Here is a 23,380-nt window from a genome sequence, read left to right as displayed (position 1 = left end):
GTAACCAGAGTGTCTCCGCTAAATACAAGCATAAGGGATCTGTTCCCTCTTGTATTTAGCTCAGACACTCTGGTTACTTTCTTTAGACCTGAAGATGATCTCTGTGATGCTCAAAAGCTTGTCCCTTCCACCAACAGAAGATGGTCCAATAGAAAGTATTACCTTACTTACCCTGTGTGTCTAACATCCCGGGACCAACACGGCCACAGCAATGCTGCAAATGTGAGTCTGATTAGTTTTATTTAGTCCCTTATACATTTGTTTGTTTCACAGAAATACAAGAGACAACTTATAGAACTGGCAGCTTTTGCCTGGGAACAGAACAGCAGCACAACTCAGAATTGAGGTTGGCCAGTAGGGCAGCTCACTGAGGGAGCTCACAGTTCTTGCCTGTGTCAAATCCCTCTTATGACCATTTCAGGTACGGCACCCCAAAAACAGAAAATTAAGTAGGTTAAAAATTCTAAGGAAGTGAGGTAACTGGAAATTACCATCGATGCATGTAAATGCAACATAAAGTTGGCAAATGAAATTGCTAATAGGGGAAGATGAAACAACTCTCCAGTTATCTCTCTAAGGTCCTGCCTACACTATATCTTACTCTGCTATGGCTGTCCCAACACTTAACCATGCTAGAGTATTGCAGGACCAGACCGTGTGTTCAATATATTCCTGAGCCATGTGACAACCTAGCAAGGATACAAGGCTGTAACATAAACCAGGAATACATTAAGACCGTTGCATCCATACATACAGCAAGGTCAAACCCTGTTTTAATCATGATAAATAATTTACTCTATGGTAACTAGTTCCACCACAGAGGAAATTACTGCATAGACTGGACAGTGAGTCTTGATAGCCTTAGCAGCCTCTTTTCTCTCATTCCTTTTCTATTCCTAACTGCTCATTTTGTCAACACCCCAGTTTAACATTTAATGGCATTTCTGTCCGAAGGCAGAACGGCGGCTGGCAATAGTTTGTGCTGCGTGCTAGAACACTTGGGCCCACACAGAACAGACTGGCCAAGCTCCACTCACAAAGACTAACAAAGGGGCCTCTGTTAGAAGGGAAAACACAGCCACGCATTCAGCCTCTTAAAATGAAGCGCCAACCCCAAGACCAGGACAGAAATACCCCAGGGAGGAAGAAGGCAAATTGGAGTAGTGACACTTGCAGAGAAGAACAGATAAGCAGAGCTGAAAGTCTGGAGGGAGAAGACATTTCAGGGCATTTAACACAAACCTGTACTAAAAATCTCACAGATAAGCACAGAAGCAGGGTTGCTGTTGGGGCTAAATACACAACAAGCGCAAGGTCCTTACCTGTCGAGGTCTCAATCATGCATGCTTCGGGGTTTGGATGTTGCTCGGAATGGCTAGAAGAGAGGTCGGAAGAACCTTGGCGATTTAATGGCCATTGACCATCTTGGGAAGACGTGCCTTTTCGGGGTTTGGTCTGCAAATACACCTTAGATTATTCCAGTCTTACAGCCAGTATGGTCATCTTCACCACAATGGTAAAAACACCCCAACCATTGCTCTCTACCATAGGTAGAAAAGCAGTTCATCTGGGGGAACTAATTAGAACACAGGAAGATTTTCAGAGGCACAGAGGACAATGTAGTGGGAACTGGGTGCTTAACTCATCTTTGCCTTTTAAAATATCCCCTGTAGTTTATACTTAAGGTTTAATTCTGAAAATAACCTAGTAACATGCATTATGTCCACAGAGACTTTCAGCTATAACTGCAAGAAGCTGGGACTGGATGACAGGGAATGAATAACTCAACACTGCCCTCCTCTGTTCATTTCCTCTGAAGCATCTGGCACTGGCCAGCATCAGAAGACAGAACACAGCTCCAGAATGGTCATTCTTATTTTCTTAACTCATTTAGTAACTATTATAAATACACACATACAAAGACACCTGCACTTGCCCTTGTAATCAATCTTCACTGAAGGTTTCACACATAAAGGGAATTGACTATAACCCCTAACGGAGCATGTAAGCCCCTTTGAGCAGAGGCCGCCTCGTTTGTACAGTGCCACGTACATTAAAACCATTTAAATCAACATACAGACATGGTGCAGATGAAGTTACTCAGTCCTGGTATAGAACTGAACAGCTGAATTAAGTAAGCTCTCTAGCCAGCAGTCAGGTATCTTCAAACATGAAATACTCCATGAGCCAAAAGCTTTCCTTGTTAAACTGTTCTAAAAATATACTGCTGTTGCCTTCCCCACACAAAACAAGTCTAAGTCTCCCTGGATGAAAAGCATCAAGCTCTCTCCATTCTTTTTGCCCCTGCTTCCTGATCCAAAGATTAATGGCAGCATTTATAGGGTGGATCTTCCCTACCCTACCCCTGCTCAGGAAGGACCCACTATAATGCATCATGCCACAAAGTTACTTACAAAAATTGCATGCAAGTCTGTATCTTCTGTGGCACAGAAGAGACCAGAGCAGCTGGGTGAGATGGGGCAGACAGCCTCACAAAGCACAACCAGTGGCTCTAGCTGAAGATTATTTTTGCAATAAACTGGAAGCAGAAAAGCTCACTTGCACAAACTTTAAATGTGAGTATTTGTGCCTAGAACAGGAAAAGCTTGCCACATGCATGTGTTTACATCTAGTAACTCATGAATCATGCTGGACAGAATTTATATCACCACCCTGAGAGAATGCAGCCCTACTTTGTGAGCTTGTTTGCATTTTATTTCCGCACGCCCTCCTCAAAAAAATACTTCAGTTCAGGAAATTACTTTTCCACCTTAAAGAAGGTGCAGTTAAGGAATGTTTTGGTTACTAGGAAATAGCAGTGCTGTTTTGCTCTGAGGCTTTTGAACCATCTTGAGCAGTACAAATGCAGACTCATATCTCTCCCCCATGAGTGAAATACACAGTTTGTGGTTTGCCACCTCCCAGGAAAGACAGCATTGTGATGTCAAAGAAGAAAAATTTGCTTCTCTTGTAATATCAGAAAAGAACCAAGTCACTCCTACCTGAAGCTGGTTACTGCTGACAGCACCTGAGGATGGCGATTCCCCTAATTGGGGGGGGGGGGGAGAGGGGGGTTTGAGGATAAAAAAATACACAAAATCAAAACCTGGGCATGTTTTTCCCCACCCATCCTCTATGAAATATCTGACAAGATGCACTGGGTTTTTCCAAGCCCCTCTGACCAATCCACAAGGAGGACCATGCCAGTGGACTTGAGTTAATTCTCATCACACAGCTTAATTTTCTAAACATTTTAGACCTTGTCCAAATTCCTTTCCATATGAGATGGGAAGCTGGTTTGGATCAAACCAAACCAGATCTGAAACTCTGCCCAAAGCATCAGGTGAACCCTGACAGCGCTAAAGAGCTTTAATCCACTCATGAAAGGAGAGTAGGGCCCAGGGGCTAAGAACACATGTGCAGTTATGACTGGACACAAGATGGAAAGCACCAACATGGAAGGGAGGCAGCAGTTATAAATGAAGCAAAGTACCATTAAAAACAGCACTTTGTGCCTAAAAAAACCAAAACAAGAGCTGTAAAGCACCTGGAGTTAAACGATGCAGTGAGTAACTGACCCGTGTGCCATTTGGGCCCTGCAAGAGCACCGCTGTTCCTGCAGAATGAGGAGATCTGGCCAGTAAAAAAAAAAAATTGCAACACCTGTAGCCTTGCCATATTGCAATCTCACACATCATCTCACTGCTTTAGAAACTGATCCATTAACTTTCAAGATAAGAACTGTGAACAAAAAGCACCATTTAAAAAGGAGAAGTGACAGTAATATTGATGCTGGAAAGATACTGACTGCTCTGCTAACACTCCTCCCCACCCAACACCACCTGCTGTGAGAGGCAACAGGAGCAGAGCTGATCAAATCCTCACCTTTCTCCCTCCCACCCCAAGCTTACTGCTGCTTCTTGCATTCAGATTCTTTTACATAGTACCAAGAAATGCATTGGTAGACCCCTTTTCCTCTAACAGCAGCCCCTATCCACCATTTGAGCTGAGCCACCTCTTCTTGGTGCTAGATCTAAACAAACTATTCCAATCAAAAAAGAAAGGAACTAATCCAGACTCTCCAATCCAAGAATCTAAGTTTTTGGTTCTGTCTCCTCCTAATGGAGAAGGGGGGGTCTTTACATTCATTAGCACCACAGTGAGACATCCCCAGAGCTCCAACCTGGATTCAGGGCTCCTATCCTTCTGGCTGAAGACTAAACAGGAATCAGGATTCCTCTTTGGCTCCTTATTCAGCTAAATGGATGACAAGGGGCTTCCATCAACTCCTCCCTCTTAAGGGATTGGTTCCACAGCCTCTGCAAGACTCATGGCTTGTGCCAGGCTGAGGGGAAGAACCCTGGATCAAGATTGGAACTTACGTCTCTATGCGTTTGTGCAAAGAATTCTATTTAATGTACCACAGTGTAAACAGTACATTATATTGTGCATATGTAACTATACCCACACCCATATCCAAAGCTTATTTATGCACTAACATATTAAGCAAAAAGAGGAGAGCAAGAGGAAGGAGTAGTATTGTCATTGACAGCTTTCAGAAAAGACAAGTCCAGCAGCACCTGAACTACATGAATCAAACTTGTCAAGTCAAGCATTAGAAGACATGAGCTACCTTTTCAGCCACCGTCACCCAAGGACTTCTCCCATTTGGACTGTGAAGCATCAACCTGAAAACCACTGCAGTTTTGCATCAGACAACTAATAGCTCTGGCAAAGGTTGATGGGAAAAATCAATGACCTCTTTGTCACTGTGAGTGTGTTATTATGGGTAGCATTCAAGAAGTGGAAACTAGCATCTATGCATAGACTAGGAGGAAGAGTGTGATTTTGGAGGGCAAGCAAGCAAGCAGTCATAACACTACATCATATTTAACTGTTCATTCAGTCTCAGGATGAAACATTTGCTGCTTTAGACTGGAAATCGCAACTAAGTCCCCCAGATCTCTTGCTCGTTTCTGTTGTACACACCAAGCAGATCTTTCACCTAAAAAGCTTTCCTTGAAAGAAAAGCTAATGCAATACCCGCCTACAAAATACAGGGTGGTGTACAGATCTCCGGGTTCCCAAATCCCACAAAAACCATCAAATGAAGGTCCCTCTGGGAGAAAAAGAGAGCCAAGCGCAGTATTTAATCTGATGGCATGACCAGATTTTAAACTGGCGCCTAACAGCAGCTTACTTTGTGTGTGTGTGTTTTCTTCTTTTGTTAATTTACTTTTCTAATTGGCTCTGATAGCCAGCGGAGCATTTGTTGATTTTGAATTGTGATACCAGGGCCAGATCCTCAGTTGACATGAATTGGCACCATTGTATTGTCACAGATTTAAACCTGCTGAGGATCTGGCCCATTAGTATTTACACACTCATATTGGTTTGACTCTCTTGACCACGATTTTTCCCCAGTGGCAATGGATTGGTTATTCTTTCATTTTGATCTTTTTGTTCCTGTTTTGTTTGCTTTGTGTGCGAGATTCTGGTGTTTTAATTTTTAAAGTTCAATGGGTCAAGTTCCTAGGATCTCATATTTGCCTGAAGGGCAAAAAACTTCTTACTTAATGTAGATATTGAGGCAGAAATATTTTAATCCTGTCCCTTGAGAATGGAAGCAGATTACCACAGGAACATAACTGCAGCACAGAATCCAGCCATCCGAACCAGAGAAATAACTAGGATCAAATTTCTCCCTCTCCAGCCCCCTACGTGCTGGTCACATCTGCCAACCCAGGCAGTCTGGGCACTGCTGTCCTTCTGTATCATCTCTTACCTTTTGTTTTTCTATCCACTGCAAGCAGCTTTTTAGTTTCTGCGGTAAGCAACAGCTCATAAGGATGCTCCTCCTCTTCCTCAGCTGCACCTCCCCTGCTCTTCCTCTGCACCACAGAGGCCTAATGAAACACAGCATGCTGTAGTTGTCTGTCGAAGTCAGTGTCATTTAACCCTCTGGTATGCACAGAGCCCTCCTATATGCCATTGTTCTGACCATGGAATGTGCTGCAGAATCCACTCCTCTTCCAGAGAATTCAGAAGCTGAGACTTTTTTAAAAATGAAAACACCTTCCCCCACCCCCACACTACTTTCTAGCTCTTACAGTTAGAAAAAAGCCTTCCAGACTGCCCAAGTCACTGATGTAGTGAAGAAATGCTCAGTCTGCAGGCAGCCTGAAAAAATAGATGAGAAGTCCATCGTTATCCATTTTAAAGGGATGCTAACTCAGACTTCGTGTTGCAAACTCCATTAGCAACCGTATTAATTGTTTCACTATTGATTGAATACTTCATCAGTTAGCAAGCATAGTAGTCTCACAATCCTGAACTACCTCCTTCTCACACTTTCCTGGGTGCTAAAAGTCACAATTAGCATTTTCAGTATTAAGTTCCATAGCATGCTTCAAACTGAAAAGACTGGGAGCAATATAAATTTAACATCAAAGTAATTAAGGGTACTGAAGTATCAGAGAGGTAGCTGTGTTAGTCTGGATCTGTAAAAAGCAACAAGAGTCCTGTGGCACCTGATAGACTAATACATGTATTGGAGCATAAGCTTTTGTGGGTGAATACGCTCTTCGTCAGATGCATGCCAAACGCAAATGCAAACGAAAGGGCACTGAAGTGATTTTATTACTTATGTCCATATTCAAAAGATCTCTTTCTGTAATTAAATGCATCTGGAACAGCTGTAGAATCCCCAATCAACTGCACTGGAGGCCTTTACAAAGCCTGCCAGTGGTGGTCTTCAAACACATCCACCTCCCTGTCAGTCAAGTTACCTTTCTTGATCCATTGCACCTCTAATGCGAACGTATTAGAGACTAAGACAGTGGTTCTCAACTTGTGGCCCAACCAACACACAAGCTGCAGCCCTGTGACATCCTCAGAGCCATACAGGTAGTATTGGATGCGGCCCATATAATATGTTGTGGGTCACATAAATAGGTTAAGAACCAGTGGACTAAGAGCAGTTAGCTCTATAGCAATGCACACCAAAGTGCTGTGCTGTAACTGCCTCATGTGGACACTGAAGACACAAATGTAAGGTTCCTGCTTTGCATCAGTATAGTCCTGTTTGAAGAGAACTACGTTCATGTGACCTAGTTTGCGCCCTCAGTGTCCACATCAGGCAGATACAGCACAGCACATTGGTACGCATTGCTATTCACACCCCCATTGGCTAAACTGCAGGGCCATGTAGACATGCCCTTAGTCTGTATCAGGGTCAAACTAACTCAAAGCCTCACCGTGAAACTGAGTCAGGGGTTTGCTTAGCATGGTGGCGAACCTTAGCAAATTATTTGAGGAACATGCTCTGGGTATGTAACAAAACCAGGTAAAAAGCAACAAAGAGTCCTGTGGCACCTTATAGACTAACAGATGTATTGGAGCATAAGCTTTCGCATGCGTCTGATGAAGTGGGTATTCACCCGCGAAAGCTCATGCTCCAATACATCTGTTAGTCTATAAGGTGCCACGGGACCCTTTGTTGCTTTTTACAGATCCAGACTAACATAGCTACCCTTCTAATACTTAAAACCAGGTAAGTTTCCCAAGGTTTTGCATTTACACATGCATCTGCAGTCAAAACACTCTGATTCCCCTGAGCCCTAAATGAGGAACGAAAGACTTTCAGTAATAGGAATGCACGAGCCTGGGCAGTCAGCACTCAGATCATAGGATTGGCTTCTCGCTTCATGTTGAGAAGAAGCCCACCACAACTCACCCATATGCACCCAGCCTCACCCACCCATTTGCAATGTTCAGTCAGGTAGCTAAATTAATGACAAGAAAGTGACTTCCCCCTGGTTTAGATGCAGTGAATCCATGAGCACTGAATGTGGCTAACTGTGCGGAAATGTTCACTGCTACTTTGCCTCCAAAGAAAGAAAGCTTTAAAACAAAAAGAACGAGGAGTACACTCCCTACATGTATGAACATATATCTTCCTACTGTATTTTCCACTGCATGCATCTGATGAAGTGAGCTTTAGCCCACGAAAGCTTATGCTCAAATAAATTTGTTAGTCTCTAAGGTGCCACAAGTACTCCTCGTTCTTTTTGCTGATACAGACTAACAAGACTACCACTCTGAAGCCTTAAAACAGGAGCATGACAAGTAGCAGCTTTTGGAATAGCAAGTGTGCAGTATGCCACCTTCCTTTTTGAAAGAAAGGCATTTCTCCCTCCCACTACTGCTAGAGCTATTAAGACCTTGCATGTTTTGGGGCAGCAGATCAGATATTTTATTTTTAAGCCAGCACACCCAATTTACTGTTATTTTCCCCACTCTGTTGCAGCTCCGGGGGGGGGCGGGGGGGTGTTTTTGCTTTTCTATAATTTGTATCACAGCAGTCCCAACTGAGCTGAGCACTCTGTTGTGCTAGATGCTGCACAGACACAGAGAGGCAGATCCTGACTCTAAAAGCTTACAGTCTAAGGCGGGGTCAGCAACCTTTCAGAAGTGGTGCGCCGAGTCTTCATTTATTCACTCTAATTTCAGGTTTTGCATGCCAGCAATACATTTTAACGTTTTTTGAAGGTCTCTTTCTATAAGTCTATAATATATAACTAAACTATTGTTGTGAGTAAATAAATAAGGTTTTAAAAATATTTAAGAAGCTTAATTTAAAATTAAATTAAAACGCAGAGCCCCCCAGACTAGTGGCCAGGACCCGGGCAGTGTGAGTACCACTGAAAAATCAGCTTGTGTGCAGCCTTCAGCACGCGTGCCATAGGTTGCCTACCCCTGGTCTAAGCTATGATGTGACTGCCTGTTACGTTAAACTGACAGAATAGGATACTAACAGAATGGCCTGGACTAACAAGCCACAATTACTTAATGAGGGTTTCAAACCATGCAAGCACTCTACATAACTTACTGGTTGGACTATTCACACTGCTTCAAGTATAGCTGGATAGCTCCTCTCGATGGGAGAGGCTGGGTAGAGAACACACACTGATTGTTATTTTAACTAGGCTTTGCCTATTCACAGCACTGTCTGAGTAAGGGTCTCAGAAACCCTGAACATTAAAACTTACACCTCTCCTCTGAGATAGGTATTTATATCCATGTCCAAACCACTGGGAATAGGTGGATCTTGCACTGTGTCTGAAAGTCCAACACTGGCTCCGATTTCTTTTCTTTTTTTGGGGGGGTGGGGAGGAGGTGAACTTTATAAATCTAGGACATTCCACCCTCAGCAATTATTTGCACAAGACATTTGACATTTGAATCTATTTAACTAAAAGACTGAGCCTAAATCCTATGCTATCTAACTTCCATCTAGACATGCACCAGGGATGGGCAGAACAAAATCCAAGTTAACATCACATCCATCATTCATGCACATAGTTCATTTCCCAAACTACATTAGACTGAGTAGGCAGTCAACCCCTTATTCCGATTCATTAGGAGCCACTGCCCAGTAGGTGTTTGAAAACACCCTGTCGAACATACTTAGCCCTATAAACATTGAACACTCCCAGATCTGAATGATTTCCTGTAATTCACCTCTTAATGGCCTGTGGCTACTTTTAGGATTTATTGCTTCAACTTAAAAAAACGAAAACAAAAAACAGGTGGCTCTAATTCTGTCTCCCTCCCCCAGCCAGAGAACTACAGAATAGTGCTGGAATCATCACGTTTTGTTTCAAACTAAATTGTATCTAAGCTTCCCATTTTGATAATGGGAGTAGTAAATAAAGGATGAACTGAAGTTTTGTTTGAGTTGTCAGTCTCTTATCAGGCTACAGAAACAGAAGGGTTCTATTGATGGTGAAAGAATTCACCCGCCAGATATGAAGAATTAGCTATTCTGCATATAACTGCAAAACATCTTTCAATGGTGAAACTTAAGGTGCATAAGTGAGGAACAACTGCTTACACTGTGAAGGTTGTCTCATGGCAACAGAATAAAAGGCTGTTTTGAAATAAAAGCTTGGCATTTATAGAGTGCAATTAAAAAATAATACCATAATATGTAATTCTCTCAGTCATGATTTTTTCCTGTCACTAAAGTTATGGCAGGTTTTGAGGCGGTAGATGAGGATTCTGTGCCATGTGTTTCAATGAGACATTTAGAGTCTTCCTCGGGCATATTGTGCCAGCAGCTGCCCCTGTAGTGGACAGTGATATTACAATAAGGTAGGGTTTCAATGGGCCCTGCTAAAAATCTTCTACAGCTACTGTATTAAAATCAACTGTATTAGGGCAACAAAAATGATTAGGAGGCTGGAGGACACGACTTATGAGGAGAGGCTGAGGGAACTGGGATTGTTTAGTCTGCAGAAGAGAAGACTGAGAGGGGATTTGATAGCTGCTTTCGACTACCGAAGGGGGGTTCAAAGAGGATGGAGCCTCAGCTGTTCTCAGTGGTGGCAGTTGACAGAACAGGAGTAATGGTCTCAAGTTGCAGTGGGGGGAGGTTCAGGTTGGATATTAGGGAAAACTTTTTTCACTAGGAGGGTGGTGAGCCTGGATGAGTTACCTAGGGAAGTGGTGCAATCTCGCTTCATAGAGGTTTTTAAGATCAGTCTGACAAAGCCCTGGCTGAGGATGATTTAAGTTTGGCTGGTCCTGCTTTGGAGCGGGGTTGGACCTAGAATGATCTCTGAGGTCCCTTCCACCCTGATATTCTATGACTCTAGTGACATCGCTTTTTCATTGCCTAATGTATCACTTTGGTTATTGACCATATTCATTTTAACCGCTTGGGTCAGAGCAATGCCACCATGAGGGCCATACCATGGCTACGATTAAATGTCAGCCATGACTTAATCAGGTCTGAATGGAATATTCCAATTTTTATCCTCAGTTAAAACTAGGAATTCTCTGCAAATTTAAACACCCCTCCCCAAAAAAAATATCTGCAGGCAGAGATCAAGCATGGAAAATTTTATCCTGAAAGGTGACTTCTGGGGAAAAGCATAAGTATAAAGGAGCGGGAATAACATTTTAAAAATGAAATGGGTTATATCATCTTACTCTACAGTAATACAGAAAGCTACAACAACAATCAATTCCTGGGGCTATCACTGGCAGTTGGTTTCAAATCAACATGCCCTGAGGAATCACTTTGTGCCACATCTGTTTGCCAAGCAAGATTTTCCCCTTAGCAGATCACATTTTCCACATCACCTTTAATGGAGGGTGCGTAAGAGCCAAGTGTTTTGTGATTATGAATCAAGATCATGTACATTTCCCTCCCTTCCACTATTCTTATTTTAAAAGCAGAGTTTCTGCTTCAAATTACCCGGTGACCCCTTACCCCACCCCCCCCCCACCCGCCCGCCCCCAAAAGACAGGCATGTGGAAAGGATTATGAAATTAATCTGAAAGACTATTTGTAATGGCAGTGAAACCCATTCAATAGGCCATCATTAAACAATCTCATAAATTGATTTTATCCCACAATACCCCCAAACGTACTGCACAGTTCTACATGGGTTTTTTTTAAAGCCAACATTTTCACTGACACCTTGTGTATATATGCTGTACTCCAAACAGAAGGAGATCAAGATAACCAGATGATAAAAATTCAAATCCAAGTGTCTGGTGAACTGAGAGTCTGTTTGAGAGGAGGGAGGCAGAAAAGACTTGTATTTTTACATACATCTTACTTGAGGAATGCTTAAGATTTTTAGTGAGGCAGGAAATTAGCGAGGTTCTCTCGGGATCTTTATTACCTGTCAGCAGAAGTCTCCAAGTACACATTTAAGGTGTTTTCCCATTTAAGCGCCTTCTGCAGAGCTTGTTCATCTGAAGCTCTGGGAATTTGGCAAAATGAGCAACAAGACAGACTGTAAACAACAGTCCAATGTGAATGTTCAAGTTTCGCAGCACAAAACACCATATACAGACTAGACATCTGCAGCAGATTTCTTTCACACACATAATGGGCCAGATCCTCAGCTGGTATTAATCAGTTCAACTCAATGGAAGTCAGTTAAGTTACAACAATTTACATCCCTCAAGTATCTGACTGGTAATTGAGAGCTAAGATGCAACATGGATTTAGTGGCCTCGCATCTCTGCAGACCTGGATTCAAATTCAGGCTTCAGCATTAAATGAAAATATATTTAGTGGGTTCATGATAGTGGACAACTGTCCACATCAGAAAACCATTGCCTGATACAAAGTCTCTTCCTAAGGGAATTCCCAGTCAAATTGCATAAGGGAAGTTTCCACATCAAACTGCCAATAATATCACCCCACATAATGAATCCTTCACATTCAGATTCACAAGAGAGTTAAGATCATCATATTTGGCTCCTGCCGGGCCATTAAAACTCACCTTTAAACCACAAATTCACCCACCCCTGCAAAAAGAAAGCACCCAATAAAGCCTGCATACCTCACATGAAGCACTGCGACCTAGCTTCTTCTCCATGTGCTCCTCCTCTTCATCAGGGGGTGGCTTGGCAGGAGGGGGTGGACGCTCTCTCTGCAGTTTAAAAGCCCACTGTCAATGGCTTTATTTTAAACTCCTTCCTTTCAGCCCCCCTCTTATATGCTTAAAGGGAAATTCTATTCCCCTGATAAGACTTTTTAGAATAGAATGAAGGATAGCAAAAGGGGTTTGCCCTAACGGCCAGAAGATTCCAAGCTGGGCTGGTGCCTATGCTCCTTCACAAGAGCACCTTTCTGACTCTGTGCTTCTTGGAGCTGCAAAGGATTAGTTCATGATTATGGTACAAGATGTGAGAAAGAGAAAGTGCAGAGAGAATTTGTTTGTGTTACTCATTAGCAGGAGTAAATATGTACTGGAGAGGCGTGCTGAGTTATGAGAGAATACACAGGATATTGAGAGACTTCACTGGACCACATTCCTCACAACACTACAAGGTTACTACTTGACAGTTAAATAGCTCTAACAATCCTGCCATATGCTAATCGGATTTGCACTGTATCTTGACTAATCTAGATACTCTCATGCTCTCTCCACCAGCAGCACCTATTGGCAAGCCCAGATGCTCAGTCACTTGCTCCAAATCCTGAGCAGATTTGGGGGGAACTCCAAAAAGTTTCTGCTTTTCAGAGCACTTCCTTCCCCTTTCATTCCAGTTTGGCATACTTGACCTTCTGAGCAGGCTGTATGGGATGAGTTTAGCTTCAAAGCAGGCACTATTACAAAAATAACCCATACATGGACTGAGTCTACCTGTAGCTGTGGTTCACGGCAGGATTCTGATTTGGGTGTTTTATACTTGTACAAAGGGTCTGGCAGAAGTTTCCCTAAACCTTGTTTTTTAGGTTGGTCTCACGTCACTATTCCAGTAGCAGGTGTACTAGCGGAAAAAGAGGTTATACATGTTCTCATTTTCAAACTATACAAAGCTGATTTCAGCATCCATCTAGCTAGTGAATTAATCCTTGCTGCTTTCCTTCTTGTCTGCTTCAACTCCCCTCCTTCAACTTCCCAATAAAAAATACTGGAAGAGACAACATGCTATGAGCCAAGGTCCCACCCACCTCATGGCAAACAGTGGCCACCAGTTACTAAAGTCCCAGCAGATGCAATTAACAAAAGGCTAGTTAGGCTGATTTATTTGAAAAAGACCTTCCAACATAAGGGCGTAGGGATGGCTTAGTGGTTTGAGCACTGGCCTGCTAAACCTAGGGTTGTGAGTTCAATCCCTGAGGGGGCCATTTAGGGATCTGGGGCAAAAATCTGTCTGGGCATTGGTCCTACTTTGAGCAGCAGGTTGGACTAGATGACCTCCTGAGGTCCCTTCCAACCCTGGTATTCTATGACTACACACTTCACTTGCAAAGCCTCCCGTGCCCCCCACAGGATTCTGTCTACAAATGACATGCAGAACAAATTTGCTGCCAACACTAATCACAAGAGCTGAAGTATCTGCAGAAATCAACTTTATTTTACCACTCGGCATTCAAAGGTGACTGGATTACACATCTTTTGGAGAGGGCAAAGGGCGACAAGGGAGAAGAAAAATGTCACCCAATTCACAGAATCATACTAGACTCCAAAAGTTTGCTTATAGCCAAGGAGTTAAACCATAAACAAAAGTATGTCCTGACAAAGTAAATGACACTCTGTATAAAACCTCCTCAACAGACCAACACAGCACAAGAACTAGAGGTAACTCAATGCAATTAACAAACAGCAGATTTAAAACAAACATTCTTCTCTCAATCCACAGTCAGCCTGTGGAACTCCTTGCCAGGGGATGTTATGAAGGCCTACAGCATAACTAGGTTATCTAAAAAAAAAACAAACTAGATAAGTCCCTGAAACATAGGTCCATCAATGGCTATTCAACAAAATGGTCCAGAATGCAATCCCATATTCTTGGTGTCCCTAAACCTCTGACCACTAGAAGCTGGAACTGGATGACAGGGGATAGATGGCTTGATAAATTGCCCTGTTCTGTTCATTCCTTCTGAACCATCTGCAACTGGCAACTATCAGAAGACCGGATACTGGGCTAAATGGACCATTGGTCTGGCCCAGCATGGCCAGACTCATTTTCTTACAGACTTGGACAAAAAGCAGACAGACATGATGTAGAAGTGGTTACACAAGGGGAATACTATGGAGGCAACACACATATCCCAGGTAAGAGAGGGAGGAAATCCCAGTTGCTCTAATCAAGCTTAGTGGTGGATCTAAAACCTATTTCCAACTGTGCTGCTGAGTACTCAGCCTGTAGCAAGTGTGCTAGTGTATGGGAACGGAGATAAATGCTTTCTATATTACTTAAAGAGACAAATAAAAACACATATGGCTACATACAGGCCTGATTCCTGCTGCCTTAAGACCCGTTGTCTCTGCTTCCTTATTCATAGAGTCTCTGTCTGAAGACCTCCCACTGGCCAGGCTGTCCAGCGAGTGGCAGGATGTCGCGTTGTATAAAGCTTCATAAGGACACTCCTCCTCTGGGTTCATTTCTAAGTCTATGATCAGTTCAGTCACTGCTTTCTCCACATCACCTGGAGGGAATGAAGAATGCTCCATCAATCACACTTTGAAAACTGCAAGAGCCTCACAAATCAGGACTACAAGCAAGCCGCGTGGATAAAAATTGATGATTTACAGAGGAAGGAAGTGTTGTTTTTTTTTAATTTAAATCGGATATTTTGGATTTTGTTATTTAAATAATATGTTTTTCTATTTAAAAATAGACCTGTTTAAATTCAGATTTAATTTTAAATACAACATATATTAAGGCCTAAACTTATTATAATTGTTAGAAATGTGAACCATGCTTTAATAAGAGAAGTTTATATATCTAAAATATTTAAGGCTATTTTGTTTAATAAAAATAATTTGTATGCTGTTGTATTTAATAAAATTCCAGTTATAATTCTAATGCAGCTTGACACAATCGTAAGTAAAAAAATTATCTAGTAAATACGCAATAGATCATTCACCATTCTCTAACATACTACAGGTGTAGAATTAATAATCTGAAATTAAGCTATATAATTGCTCAAATGTATATATAGTATAACTCTCTCCATAGCAAAAAGATGTACCAAGTTTACTGTAAGGACTATTTAGTTGTAAATCAACATGCTTTAATGGTTATATCAACCAATGAGAAGGCACCTTTCTTTAGAAATGTAACTGAAGCACAAAAGGAAAAGCTGATTAAAATTGATTATTTACATTGAGCTTTCCACTTGGTGATTTAAATCATGAAGAAATCTGAGCCCTTAGCAATGATATTTGAGAACTCATGGTAGGCAGGAGAGATCCCAGAGGACTCATTAAGGGCAACTATGGTACCGATATATAAAAAGGGGAATAAGGAAAACCCATGGAATTATAATCCAGTCAATTTAACTTCGGTATCTGAAAAGATAATGGAGCAAATAATCAAGCAATCCATTTGTAAGCACCTTGAAGATAATACGGCAATAAGTAATGGTCAACATGGATTTGTCAAGAACAAGTCATGTCAAACCAACCTAATATCCGTCTTTGACAGGGTAACAAGCCTTGTGAGGGGGGAAGCAGCAGATCTCAGCTTCAGTACAGCTTTTGATATTGGCCCACATGACCGTCTCATCAACAAACTAGGGAAATATATAGTGGATGCACAAATGATTGGAAAGCCACACTCAGAGAGTAGTTATTAATGGTTCACAGTCAAGTTGGAAAGGCATATCGAGTGGAGTCCCAAAGGGATCTGTCCTGGGTTTGGTTCTCTTAAAATATCTTCATAAATGATTTGGATAATGGCATAGAGAGTACACTTCTTGAGTGTACGGATAGGGTTGGGAGAGGAGGGGTTGCAAGCACTTTAAAGGACAAGAGTAGAATTCAGAATGATCTTGACCAACTGGAGAAATGGTCTGAAATAAATAGGATGAAATTCAGTAAGGACAAACACAAACTACTACACTAAGGAAGGAATAATCAATGGTACAAATAAATAATAGGAAATGACTGCCTAGGAAGGGGTACTGCAAAAAGGGATCTGGGAGTTATAGTGGATCACAAACTAACTATGAGTCAACAATATAATACTGTTACAGAAATAAAGCAAATATCCTTCTGGGATGTATTAGCAGGAGTGTTGTAAATAAGACATGAGAAGTAGTTATCCCACTCAGCACTAAGAAGGTCTCAACTGGAATCCTGTGTTCAGTTCTGGGTATGTGGATAAATTAAAGTCCAGAGGACAGCAGCAAAAATTATTAAAGGTCTAGAAAATGTGACATCTGAAGAAAGGTTGAAACAACTGAATTTGTTTAGGCTAGAGAAGAGAAAAGACTGAGGCGGAACACGGTAAGAATCAATACATAAAAGGTTTTTATAAAGAGGAGGGTTCTCCTTAACACTTAGGACAGGACAAACAGTAATAGGCTTAAGACTGAGAGAGACTGAGGTTAGACATTAAGAGACATAAATGTAAGAGTAGTTAAACACTGGAAAAAGTTACTTAGGGAGGTGGTGGAATCTCCATCATGAGGTTTTTAAGAATAAGTTCTCTAACCTACAGATGATTGTCTAAACATCTGTCAGGGACAGTTTAGATAATACTTAGTCCTACCTGAGTGCAGGGGCTGGACTAGATGACCTATTGAGGTCCCTTTCACTCCTACATTTCTATTTAAATTGCTGATTTAAATCAACTAACCCTACAAGCAAGCAAGAGAAGCTGCCTAGCAATTGAACAAGAAACTAGGCTGCATGCATCACTGCTTAGATATCATGAAGCACATCCACACAAGGACCATACAAATTCATTAGGGGTTGCCCCGTTAGAGAACAGCTGCTGCCGTTTTCAGTTCAGTTCGGTGTCTTATCCACAAGGCTGCTCAAACCATGCTAGCAATAAGCCTTTTTTAACTTCACCAATGTTTAGCCTGGACTTCCTTGATCAGTGATGGAGAAGGATTTTTTCCTCAGTTATAAAAACCTGTTCTATAGACCAGACAGTCTCCACCAGGGTTGTGTCTCACTACCACACACCTCTGGAACACAGCCAATCCTTTGGTGCTCTCTCTAAAGGAGGATGGGTCACATACATAGGAATGTACATGTATTTGCTTTTTACCCAATATGTTTGGTACTTTACGGATCATTTAATTGGTTCAGCAGAACAGTAGCGAAGATGAGAGCAAACACATGGCAGCTCCCTCTGGATTTATGGAGACATCCACCCACCCCCATTACAGGGGCAACAGATGGGAAACTTTATGCAAGTCAGATTGAAAGAATCAGGAGGTGGGAGGGAAGGGAATCATCGGTTTCAGACTATTTGGCCTTCTCGACACAAAGTACAACTTTTAGACTTATTATAACTGAACCCTGCCTCTTCTCTACTCAGAGCAGTGCAGTCATCAATAGACATCTGCACATCCAACAAACTCAAGCCCTGCCTCCCAGACAGCAGACTTCATACCCTGTGGTATCTGGACTGCAGGTTCAGTGGCAGGAATGACAGGTGTTGGCGGAGACTTCTCTGCCGCTTTTCTACTCTTCTTCCCAGTTGTGTGATCTGTGCAGGAAAGAGGAAAAAGCAACATTCAAATAGCAAGAAGCTCACCATTGGGGTTGCCACTTACCCAGGTTAGGCAGACAGTCCTGTTCCCTGGTTCAATTTCATGCACGCCACATTCCCACTTTGTGGATCAGAATTAAGTGGCTACTCTGAAAGCTGCTGAGCTACATACTAACACAGCTCAAAAGAAATCAAAGTGCAGGGTTAAATCTGGGAGCTCAAGTCACACAAGAGGAGCAGATTACCCCTTTAATCATATGTCCAGGGAATAAAGACACTGAATTTCTGCAGAATGCCTTTCATCACAGAACTACAAAGCACTTTACAGATTAACTAATTAAGATGCACACCCAAACTTATCAAGCAGATTACTATGTAGCTGTTTAGCGAGATACAACACTTGATCTGAGCTCCAAGGAGCCGAGAATACTACACTGAAAAGAGGCTGTGTAGTTGTGTGGACCAACACAGGATAGTCAAGAGACAGTTTCTAGCCAGGGACCTATGATTACAAGCAAGACAGCTAGGGTAGAAATACCAAATTTAAATGCCTGAAATTAGACACCCGAGTTTAAGTGTCTCACTCATGCCACTTAAGGCTTGAAAACTTTCAGCCTTCAAGCAGCCTTCGTCTCCCCATTTGTAAAAATGAGGACAGTATCTGGCAACTTCACAGGAGTAGCATGAAGTTTAATTAGTTCATGTTTGCAGAATGCTTTGAATCTATAAGACTCTACACAAATCATAGAATCATAGAATATCAGGGCTGGAAGGGATCTCAGGAGATCTAGTCCAACTTCCTGCTCAAAGCAGGACAAATCCCCAGACTTTTTTTTTTTAAACTCCAGTTCCCTAAATGGCCCCCTCAGGGATTGAACTCACAACTCTGGGTTTAGCAGGCCAAAGTATTACTAACAGTTACATGCAAGATGTGACAAACACCATATCCAGCTGAAAGGAAATTTAAAGGAGAAATTACTACTCAAGTGGGACTCTAGCTAGGATGCTCCACTCTTGTGCAAAGAGTCAGAGGTCCTTTTATTCCCACAAGTAATCAAGACTTCTGTTTTAAGGATCATCTGCAAGACAGTACCTCCTAGAGCATCATGAGGAAACACTGATGGGGCACAAGGTCAATTACTCAGAAAAAAGTACCACCAGCTGAGGTAAAGCACTGGCATTCCTAGATGCTTGGAGCATTCCTAGATGCCTCCCTCCAAGGACTGGCCTGGCCTGAAGATGCTTAGCTTGTGATGTTTACCGGGATTACAAAACATGATCATATGGCTGCAGACCACATGTACATTTAGACAGAAAAATAAATATAAATAACTAGAAAACACTCATTTACCTTCAATGAGAGCTGCTATTTGTTGGCTTTTCTGAGAAGGAAGTTCCCTCACAATATCCAGAGCTGTCAGGCCTCGGTTATCTTTTATATTCACATCAATACCTAGAAGAGATAAAGGCGGGCAGGGTGAGACAGCATTCTCACACTATCTTCAACAAAGCTCATTTCCTGTAACTGAATCATGACTTAGATGCTCTTCTGGTCATTTCCTGGGCTGAGTTAAAGAAATTCTTTCTCCAAAGAGACCTAAGACCCAACTACCCAGAGAATTCCTGTTCCATGAGTCACTCAGAGCAACGATTCTTCCACCGCTGGCTGATAAGAGAAAAATAGTGCCACCATACACCATTCCCTTATCACATGCTCCCGGTAAAGCCATCTCCAGGCTATTGCGTCAAACTGTCGTTCTCTCACCTGCAGCCAGCAATATTTGTACCACGTCTGTCTTGCCAAACAAAGCAGCCTCGTGCAAAGCACTGCCCTTCTCAGTCTGTAAAAATTAAACAATATACCATGAGCCCAGATTGTGAACCATAATCCTAAAACATTTTAGGGGTTTCTATAAACAGGAAAAAAAAGTAGTTGCACGCATAGTATGTGGACAAAAGCAACTCACTGCAACCAATACCTATTACTGGGGTCACACTGTGTGAGAAGCTATTCTGCGGCATTAAGAGTTTGGGGTGGGAGGAAGGTTTAGTTTAACATGGGAGGGCCTCAGCATTCTAAACAAAGTAAAAACTCTCCAAAGTTTATTTAGAGTGGGTGTTCTCCCACAGAAGGAAAGACAGATAAGACATACAAGTTTATTGCTGTGTTAACAGTGAAGTCAGAAGTGGTTTGGTGGAAAGAGAACAAGTTCTCTCCACTCCTTTGGGGGACACATTTCACTGCTGTATATCTGCCCCAAGTGGGACCCCCCAACACAGCCAAGAACTGAATGGGAGACAGCTATCCTTATCCTTAAAGCAGAGTCCTCCAGGACAGAGGTCAAGAGACGCTTGCCCTACCACTACAGTGCCTTTTCTATGGGGACGACTCCAGCCTCCCCAGCTGCTATCTGACCCCTTTCATTTGCACTAGATTCACACATGGATTGGCAAGATACCTGGTAGTTGCTATCCATGCCAGCATCTAGGAGGACATGGACTACAGCTTTATGTCCATTCCTAGCTGCCAGGTGCAGGGGTGTGTGTTTCTTAGTGTTGCAGCTTAAAAGATTGGGGTGAGCGTTCAGCAGCATCTTCACAACCTCCAGCCTTCCGTAGAGCGCAGCCAGATCCAGAGGCGTCTCAAACTTGTTATTGCGCATCGTGGGGTCCGTCAGCTCCTCCAGGAGAACCTTCACAACTTCCGTGTGGCCATACTGAGCAGCACAATGCAGCGCGGTCTCATTGTCGTTATTCTGAAGGGTCATAAACACAGCGGCACTTCAGAAGATGGAAGAAATGAGCCCTTCTGTGCCTCACTCACAAAACCATTGAAGTTTAAATGTAAAAACAAGACAAACAGCCAGTAGTGGGGATGCAATAAATCCTTTCTAACATAAAGAGCCCAGAGCAGTGTTTTGGTCACGTTCCTAATTTATCAGGCACAGGTAACCTTCATAAACTGACCAACCCGCCTAACAAAAGCCCGTAGAAAGCCTCAAAACGCTCATCAACAGACCTTTGTGTTCTGAGCTATGGGAAGCAGTTGCTGTACACAGACATACATTACTTTCAAAGCACTGAACACAAAAGAAAGAGGCCAAATTAAAAATTAGAGGACTGCCAAGTTTCTGTGGGTTGTCATTTACTTTGCAAGGTCTTGCAGGCAAGGTCTTGCAGGCAAGGTCCTGTCTTATCTATGAAGCATACAACACTCTTGGGCACCTAACAATAAGTAAATGCAAAATGTAACAAGCAAACCACACTATGGATTCAATCTACAGTAACTTAATTGCCATTGTTTAAAATTTAAACTTCAATTGTTTTTAGAATCCAGTTATTTCTCCTATGACTGAGGTTTTGATTCTTTATAGTAGACATTCCGCTTTATTCTGAAACTTGTAAACAGACTATTTTAGAAAGAGTGTGCAGTACGTTTAAATTATCGCATGCAAACATGTGAATTTAGCGAGCAGCACAGCTAGATCACGGTGCCAATAAGACCTTCCCAGGCAAGGCCTTCAATTCAGCAGTGAGGAAGTGTCTAAGCCACAAGTGAATGCCTCTACAGTGAAAGCCTGATCCAATTAATACACGCAGCATCTGTCAAGTTAAAAAAAAGGTCAGCAGTGCAGAGTAACTATAGGCAAGCAATCCAAAAGATTTTTCATTTTCAGGTGCAAAATATGTGTGAACACCTTCCCTGGATTTAAGTCAATCTGCTTCCAACTCATAAGCTCCATTTAAAATTTCCAATTTTACTACTGTGTATAATATACACAGAGGTATTTCTGTTTAAGAACATTCAAGTACACTAGCATCTGCTTTGAGGCAAAAACTTTTATTACAAACTTGTGCTCTCTCTGCTGCTTTCAGAGCAGTTCTAACTATGGCACAAAATGGTAATTTTAACTATACTTCCCTTTTAAAAAAAAGGATAGCTATCTATCTGTCTAGCTAGATTTCATTATATATAGATTTCATTAAAAAATTTTTCCATTTTGCTTTTTTTGTGAATGATGTTTTGTGGATTACGATTTGCAGAGGAACGTCTCAATATTTTGCACCATTTGCCATTGAAATAAGCTGTGAACTGGACAGGATCTACACGTGCTTTAATCCTACTAATGTGTTAAATCACAATCTAGAGATTACAAAACTCACGCATGCAAACTCCCACTGGTTTCTATCTGGTATTTGACTGCATCATTTTTCAGCCACATTAAATGCATAAGGATAATAGGGAGCTGTGGAGACAGACTCTACAGTCATGACTCACTTATAAAAACAAATAGAACAAGGAAGTGAGAAGCCTCAACAGCCACATGCAGAAATAAGCAACATTTAGAAGAGAAGTGTGTGGGAGAGGCAGGGTCTCACTATTAGAGTACAAGTTTAACAGAGTCTAACAGCACAGGCTAAGCAGCCATAAAGAAAAAATGCGCACAGGGGAGACAGATCAGTGAATGCAAAGTGAAGAGGACATAAGATACATGTAAGGAAGAGGAGAGACTGAATTGCTAACAGTGAACACCTAGCACCCCTTATCTGTACATCTCAAAGCATTTACCATGATAGATAAGTAGCATTAGCCTCACTTTACAGATGGTGAAAACAGCAGTGCATAGGTGACATGCTCCAGGTCACACAGCAATTCCATGTCGGAGCCAGGACTCAAACCCAGAAGTCCTGGGGGCAAGTTACACGTCCCATCCACTGGACCATATAAAAGGGCCTGTCATTTCTAGTTTACTATTTGGAATTCAACCCATCTCAGTAACAACTGAACAACTTCTCCATGACAGTGAGAAGTCCGTGACAGTCTCAGAAGGCAAGTGCCCACATCACGAAAACATTAAGTAATCTTCCCAATCTCTACAGAATGATGCGGAGACTTATGCTCACGCCTAGAGAGGATTTCCCCCAGCAGGCACAATGGTAGGACAGTATATGTGGAAAACTCTCATTGCCAGAGACAGCATGAGCACAGAAAATTTCCACCATAAGGCTGCCAGCCTAGAACCTGTCACCAGCACAAAACTCACACACCTCAAATAGATCCACACACCACAGCATGCATACAGAAGTGCATGCCTGTTGAAGGAGTGTTTCAGATATAGCTTTCAATAATTTTCTCTTAAGTATTCCAGAGTTTCTCTACCTTCAGACAGCCATCAGGTCCAAAGAGGCAAGGGTCACAACTCTTTCCTTATGGAGAGATGGGAGGAGGCTCTGAAACTATGGATGGGACCCCAAAGCTTTTTCCTTTTCTAAGGGGTCACAGGGTGAAACAGATTGTACTAACAGTATCTAAACCAAGTCTTTCTCCACCATTGAATGAGAGCCAGAAGCTCCTATGAGCTCAGTTGGATAGATGCTTGTCTCAGCAGCA

General features: G+C 42.2%; 1 protein-coding gene across 6 annotated transcripts in view; it reads right to left on the bottom strand.

Annotated features, from left to right (window-relative positions):
• Positions 1 to 23,380, bottom strand: part of ANKS1A (ankyrin repeat and sterile alpha motif domain containing 1A) — a 167,210-nt gene that overhangs the window by 83,789 nt on the left and 60,041 nt on the right. For all 6 annotated transcript variants that reach the window (XM_075064931.1, XM_075064930.1, XM_075064933.1 and 3 more), the window contains 9 exons: positions 20,448 to 20,744; positions 19,754 to 19,829; positions 19,340 to 19,441; positions 17,890 to 17,985; positions 14,769 to 14,965; positions 12,366 to 12,455; positions 5,786 to 5,906; positions 3,003 to 3,046; positions 1,323 to 1,455 (listed from right to left, as the gene is read on the bottom strand). In XM_075064931.1, the coding sequence (XP_074921032.1) occupies positions 1,323 to 1,455; positions 3,003 to 3,046; positions 5,786 to 5,906; positions 12,366 to 12,455; positions 14,769 to 14,965; positions 17,890 to 17,985; positions 19,340 to 19,441; positions 19,754 to 19,829; positions 20,448 to 20,744 (1,156 nt within the window). The remainder of the gene's footprint in view (positions 1 to 1,322; positions 1,456 to 3,002; positions 3,047 to 5,785; positions 5,907 to 12,365; positions 12,456 to 14,768; positions 14,966 to 17,889; positions 17,986 to 19,339; positions 19,442 to 19,753; positions 19,830 to 20,447; positions 20,745 to 23,380) is intronic.

This window comes from Chelonoidis abingdonii, chromosome 4 (genome assembly GCF_003597395.2).
Source record: "Chelonoidis abingdonii isolate Lonesome George chromosome 4, CheloAbing_2.0, whole genome shotgun sequence".
NCBI classification, from domain to species: Eukaryota; Metazoa; Chordata; order Testudines; family Testudinidae; genus Chelonoidis; species Chelonoidis abingdonii.
The sequence above is the reverse complement of the archived record's forward strand: the minus strand, read 5'-3'. Positions and strand labels throughout refer to the sequence as shown.